Source organism: Anopheles merus, chromosome 2R, assembly GCF_017562075.2.
Source record: "Anopheles merus strain MAF chromosome 2R, AmerM5.1, whole genome shotgun sequence".
Lineage (NCBI taxonomy): Eukaryota > Metazoa > Arthropoda > Insecta > Diptera > Culicidae > Anopheles > Anopheles merus.
In genome coordinates, this window is record NC_054082.1 from 61,629,700 (window position 1) to 61,636,908 (window position 7,209).

The 7,209-nt window shown below is 41.2% G+C and overlaps 1 protein-coding gene across 1 annotated transcript; it reads right to left on the bottom strand.

Moving 5' to 3' along the window:
• Positions 1–998: 998 nt before the first annotated feature.
• On the bottom strand, positions 999–5,537 carry LOC121589545. Its single transcript, XM_041908542.1, has 3 exons — positions 5,115–5,537; positions 4,911–5,049; positions 999–1,534 (listed from the first exon to the last, which is right to left on the bottom strand). Exons 2-3 carry the CDS (start codon positions 5,041–5,043, stop codon positions 999–1,001), a joined length of 669 nt encoding a protein of 222 aa, XP_041764476.1. The 5' UTR covers positions 5,044–5,049; positions 5,115–5,537.
• Positions 5,538–7,209: the final 1,672 nt, after the last annotated feature.

Consider the following 7,209-nt stretch of genomic DNA (forward strand, 5'->3'; position numbering starts at 1 on the left):
CCGATCGCTCCTATTCGTGTCCTATCCTTCGTGTCCTAACCTTCGTATCCTATACTTCGTATTACATCGCCCAGCCAACAATTTCCGAAGGCGCCCCGTGTAAAAAAATTTTTACATTAAGCTTTCCTTAAGTTTTTACACTAGCAGCAGCTAAAGTAAAAACTTTCAGCACGGCACAAACCGACCGAACCGAAGCTTGTGAATTCACGCACACATTCAAATGCTAGATGCGAGCGCGCTGCGATTGCGTTCACAAATACATTGATACTTACCCGTTCTCACGCACACTAGTTTCGGATGAAAAGAAAGGAGAGAAACTTTCTGCGAGAGGATTTTTTAAGCTAATATTCTCTTTTTATTGCAGTTGATACATCATATCAATTACAATTATCCATCAGATAGGGTTATCCTTTACTTTCTTTTCAAATTGATGCATCGTGCCTACTTTCCTACCGCTGCAGTTTCACTTGTTCCAAAGCAGTACTTCATTTTTTGCTATCCCAAGTGTTTTGACAAATTAATAATTAACGTCTAAATGGATATTCGCGATTGCAACGTAAGTGATAAAAAAGCTTTTTTCGGGCTTATATCAAATACTGTTTTTTTTTTCGATAGAAGGAGTCTACAACAACTAACCTACAAATGCCAGCATCATCGCCGGCAAGCAGTTTGGGGCCAGTAAAGCGTTCTCCGTCAGCTTTTTTATCAAGCGGAGCGGCGAAATTGCCGGCAAAACAAACCGCGCTCCCTCCCCTCGCTCCGTTATCATCCGGGGCAGCAGCGCAGCAACGGATGATAAAACAAAATGTGCCAAATATTGAATCGCCCTGTGTGGAATCAGTGAAATGTACTCCGTCCACCTTTTCATCATGCGGAGCGGCGAAATTGCCGGCAAAACAAACCGCGCTCCCTCCCCTCGCTCCGTTATCATCCGGGGCAGCAGCGCAGCAACGGATGATAAAACAAAATGTGCCAAATACAGAATTGCGTCCTACACCTCATGTTGTTTCGGCAGCGACGGCATCATCGTTGTCCTTACCTTCATCATCCGGAGCAGGAAGACTCCCAGCAAAACCGTCCGCGCAGTTTTCTCGCGCACGTAAGGTACCAGCAAGCGAGAATGGATCAATCAGACAATCGCTCCCTCCTCCGCTGGCTCCGTTATCGTTCGGGGCAGCAGCGCTGCCGATAAAACAAAATGTGCCCGGTGCTTTCGAGATATCATCTTCCGTCGTGCTTTCTCGATCATCATCAGCATCAAACAAACTAGTGCGAAAACAAGAACAAAAGAAAGACACGTTAAAAGTTGATAAACGATCCAAAAAGATTACTGCTAAGATAGGGCCAAGCGCCGTCAAACCATTATCTGCATCCGAGGTGTATTCTTCCTTGAATCCGCTTCCGGGTTTAGATATCGGTTTACCTTTAATGAACAATGTACAACCATTTGATATGAAGCAGTTTACATCAATTTCTGTTGGTAAGAAAAAAGCTGCACCATTCTTTGAGATGTCTCCGTTGGTGTGTGACAAATCTGAAATGGATAAGAAATCGTCAGATACTCTTTCGTCTACATCGTTTACAAACGATTCGTTAACGCCTTCAACATTACATAACGCTACTGTAAATAGCAGAGCCGATCCCAATTTAATACCAACCACAAGTCCTGATATTTTTGATAATGTACAGGACGAAAATGAACCATTAATATCAGAGCTCCCATTATCTGTGGATCCCTCCTCTCTAGCGAAAACGCGTACTCCTGTACATAATGGAATGTTGCTTCGTGAAATAAAAAACTTAAGAGAAATTGTTGAACATTCTATCCAATCGAAGAACATCGGCCCTGCTACCGAAAATCGTGAACGTCTGTTCCATTTCAGTCCCCTGAACACCGGTATAGAATTGGAAGAGTTTGATGCACTGTTAGGAATCGATGACGAGTTTCGAAAAAATATTTTGACCTTTGTGTTGCGTAAAGCCGGTGATAATCGCGTAAATTACATTGCCCATCGCGCAATCGACATAATTTTTTCAAGAGATTTGTTTGCAAAGTGTACTTGGAGCGGTAGCGGGTGGCGATGTAAAAAAATTCCCATTAAGAAATTCGAAAATGTTTTAACGCTTTTTAAAGAACTAGGGCATCTTGAAGACGAAGAGCTTCAAAGCTTTTTCAGCAAAAAAAATCAACATGCTAAGCGAAGAAAAACATTGAGCGGAGCTAGAAAGACTGCACCCCGTTCTAAAATAGGTAAAAACATATAGCGGTAATTAACGGTGAGCAAATAAGGAATGGTTAGAAGGAAGGGAAAGAAAGGTTTTTTTTATTTAAGACTATTTAAGACTGTTTTGCTGGAAAAAGTAATAAACACAAATAAATGTAAACTACTGATAAACGCCAAGAACCGTTTTGTTATTAATGTTATATAACTTTCATTGCGTGTTGTCTTCACTAGGGAGAGTGTGTATCAAAGGGGTAAAATAAATTTCCCCTGTAACACCCAGAGGAATCGCCACAAGTTTACAGAAAACATCCGAAGGGCTTAACTCGACAATGGTAGTTGATGCGTTATTAACGTTACACTCGAACGTGAATAGGTGTGTTGAAGAAAGTGGAAACCTGTAGGATTCTCTTTTTTTGCAATTCAGCTTTTTCCCAGTAATGCGCACAGTGCGCAGGATGTTCGGCATCGATTTTGTTCGGCATCGATGCGAAGATATCATCGATGCCGAACAAAATTGTATGAGTTCTCTTTCTAAGGTAAGGAACCAGCCATCTCTATTACTTTTCTTCAACACATAATCCTTCATATGGAGGGTGATGTTACTTCCGTGGTATTCGACGCGATAAAACCACTTGCATGGTTCTGGAACAATCAAATTATCTAACTCCGACAGCCGGTTTATCACTTGTTCCAAATTTTTCCAACCACTTCTTAACATGTTCTTCAGTAATTGAAGGGCATTTTCAAAAATATAAGCAGAAAATGTATTGAGTGGACCAAATTTCTCAACCTCTGCTGTAACATGTAGTAAATTATGAATGTTACTAGTAACGTACCCTTCCCCGTAAATTTTGTCATAATCGACAACAAATCGTTCAAGTATTTGACCCGCAGTTTTCCAATTACTTTTGTATGTGTAAGAGGAAAGAAATTTAACTGCGCATATAAAAAGCATGTGGTGGTTATATTCATCTTGACTTATCCTGCCTCTTAAAACGACAGGAGCAGCATAATGAAGGAAAGAACTGTATTCAGAAGCTTTCCAAAATTTTAAATCATCCAATTTGCGTAGCTTACGATGGATCTCCGATGGCAATTCTATGCGTACCAAATCCAATGAAATAGCCTCTATAGTCGATGGAGACCACTTAATCGCTCCCCACATACCGTAGGTCCACCCTTGCAATGCTTTGCGTTCGATTCCATAGTGCATAAGATGCAATTCATCACCGATAGTAACTCTCTCAATTATATCTAATTTTTTTATATCCAGCAATGGGGTTTTTTCTTTTTGGTGCTCTTTATACACATCATTACGAAAATCTTTATCAGTACGCAATGGAGCATTGGTACCCGGAAAACAAGTCGTTCGTGATCTTGGATGATGGTATCCAACAACGGTGCATTTCAGACAGCCATGCTTTCCTGTGTGTGATACCACACCTAAAAAAAAGTACATTAACATCATTGGATAAATCATAGACTGTTTGTAATTACCTTTAATAAATGAACGTGCTGGGGAATCAGCCACAAAAGCACGCACTTTGATGCACACCTTAGTTAGAGGACACCCTAACATAATACCATTATCGATAAGACCATTTAGTTCATCCACCAATGGTCGAAGGTATTGTTCGAGCGATTCTGGTTTTTTTTGGCCAGCAAAATATAGCCACAATCATTGGCCTTAAATGTGGCATGGTGTGTATATTAGCCAAAATTGGCCAAAATGATGTTCGCCCACTTTTGTGCAACGGCAGACCATCAATATTAATTGTTATGGGTAATTTTGTATTGGGTAGCATCTTCTGGCTCCTAAAAAAATAAGCATAAGTTTTAACAGCAACGAATCATATACACTATATCAATGGGAATGTTCGTCGCAGACTCAGCAGAAAAGAAAATTTTCGTCTGTAATCTTTGCGTTGCTCCTTTAGGGAAACAAAAATGATAACATTATATGCTCACCTAAAAATATTTTGCATGCACTTGCCAAGACCATTGTACCAATACTGCCCCCCAGCAATATTCAAAATATTTTTTGGCGCCGTGCTTGTCCGCATCAACGTTCGCGCATCCTTTGGCAACGGTAAATTGGCCCGCTCCCGTAAGATGTGTAGCAGCAAATTGATGGAGGTTTGAGGTGTATTAGTTATCAACGCCCAATACCGCAGACATTCATTAATTGAATGCGAATGCACATCAAATCCCGGTGTTTTAGGAGGCTCGTTGGAATCTTCTTCAGCCTCATCGTCGGTCGAATCGAGTATTTCGCCCTCCATAACAGTTTCAAAAACATCTTCCACATCACCCACGCATGTATCTCCCACAAAAGATTGTGGCTGTTGCTCAGAAACTGAAACTTTTGTTAATATTGTTCTTTTACAACACACAATTCAATTATAATCACAGAGATTTACACTGTGAATTAAGCTAAAATATTTCCTACAAAGTACAAATTGAATCACAAAACATACCGGGACGCCGCACTCTTATTACATACACACATATTTTCTGACATAAACGCAAACATTTAAATTAGCAATTTGCACTATAAACACTTTGTAAAACTGATTTAAAATCACGAAACACGACATAATGTAAACAAGTAAAGTAATTATATGGCTAGGAACAAACATTATCTATTACAAAACAAATAACACTTGTTGGCAAATATAGTCTTACCATTTTCCACACCGCTCCTGCTGTATTCTTCTTCCTCTAGCACTTCTTCTTCAGCAGTGCGCTTCTGAAGCCGGCGGTAGAATTGCCCGGTTCTTTTTGATGTCTCCAGAGAACTCATACACGATGCTTCCATTTTATGCTGCAAATACCGATAAAAGTTAGTTCATTTTGTAACATTAAGTTACTGGCACAGCACAAATTCACCTTGCTTCAGATTATAACTACAGATTCACTTTTCACTTGTTGGCTTCACTTGACGCTTTAGAAATTTCTGCAATGTTTTGACACTTGTTGACACGCTAGAAGAACAAATCTGTGTGAGAGCATCAAGCCTGGATGCGAGCGATGGCCTCGTCGATGCACAGAGAGAGAAATTCACAAGTCCTAGATGAGCGCGATGGGAGAAGAATCATGGCAGATCGAGAGAGATGGATAGACTCAGCCTAGCGAACTCTGCATGCAGCTGCATGAGTGTGTGTCGTTCGATGGATATCGGTTTCCCCTTCACCCCTTCACGGCCGGTTTTTGTCCATCATTTCTTTCCAGGCTACACGAGCGGCGTTGTGCCGTCCAAAATCTAGAGAGAGAAGACATGCTCTCTCGCTTTGGCATACAGGAAAGTTTTCCAATAACTTCGGTTTTGCGGGTTGGGCGCTACCTACCTGTAGAGAATAATAGTAATAATAATAACAATAATAATAATTTAGAAATTAAATTTAAAATAAAATGATTGTTACCATTAAAGTGAAGCTTAGAATTGATCGCGAGAGGGAAAGGAAAAGAGAGAAATAGCGATAGAACGAGAAGCGTATCGACAAGTGAGAGACTCGCGGCTTGCCGACAAGTGAACGTGAGAGACTGCACGGTGAGATGCTACACGGTGAGAAGAGTTCAACATAGAAACGCGTTTTCAAGAGAGGAGCAACTCGGTGAGATCGCATGTGAGAGCGGCAGGATGGAAACGAAACGCGAAAAGGCGAGCAGTTTTTGGACAGACGTAGAAAAGACAAGTCGCAATAAAAAGAGTGTCCCAGCAGTAAAAAAAAAAGTGTTAAAATGTATAACATCAATGATGACAAGGGCTGCGGTTACGACACTACCTACACTAACTTAATCTTACCACAGTGTGACGCTCGAAAGTGGTGAATTCGGAAACGCAGCCAGGAGCGCAACACCACCAGTGGTGCCGAACACCACAAACTCTTTGCGCTTTTTTGGTTTGATTTGTAAAAATTAAACTTCATCGTCGCTATGTTTGATAACGGCTTTTTAAGCGCCACAGCAACTTATGAGCATTGTCCACACGCGAGAAAGAGATAGCGCTATGGAAGGAAAAAGCATGGATGACGGCTGACAGCGATTGGCCGTCTGGCGCACCAACACATCCAAACCTTCGACAGCGTGCTCAGGCGAGGGGAATGAGGCGGAGCCAGGGACGGGTAGCTCGACGAGCTGCTTGACAAACTTGCCGTTGGAGGGAAAAAGAAGGCATGATAAAATTCTCCGAACGCCTTGATTTCTTCCGTCGCTTTGCGCAGCGAGTGGATAAGGGCCTTTGGGGGGTCGCCATATTTGAGGGACTTAACGTCATTTTAAATCGTTAACTCGTGGTTTCCGCACACGAAGCATAGCAAATAGAAAAGATTTCTTTGTCACTACGTGCATATTTGTTTGTCTTTTGATTTAATCGGAAAAATGAGATAAGTTAAAGAAAGATTTGATGATTGGTTTATGCACGAAATGTAAAATCATGTAAGTAATAGCTTTAATCTCACTCAAATTGTGCATGCGTTGCGTAGATTATGCGGAATGAATGTGAACATTAAAAAAAACGATTTCTCAGTTTTTATTCTCAAAAATGTCGAAAACACAATGAATTATAGAATAAATTCACAGAAAAACACGAAATAACACACATGAATCTATGTTTTAATGTTAAATGCGAACTCTTAAAGCCCAAAATATATGATTAAAGAATATACCTGTTGTGGGCAGCCGTGCCAACCCCTGGACTTGCCGTGGCAGTTGCGCTGCCACCGGTCAACGTCCAGGAGGACGACAGTGTGTCACGCACACTGTCGCACACACTAAGCAGCGCAAGGCTTAATGTGTGCCGAGCGCCACACGACCAGAGCGTGTTTGCGAGCCGATCGAGCAGGAGCTCTCGGCAGGGGCGCTCGGTGCGGCTGGTTCGCGGCCACCGCACTTGTTATTTTAAAGTGTGTTGTATCAGTTCTATTAATTGTGTTTTATTATTTATTTTGTATGAGTGTAAATAAAATATTTAAATACAAAAGCC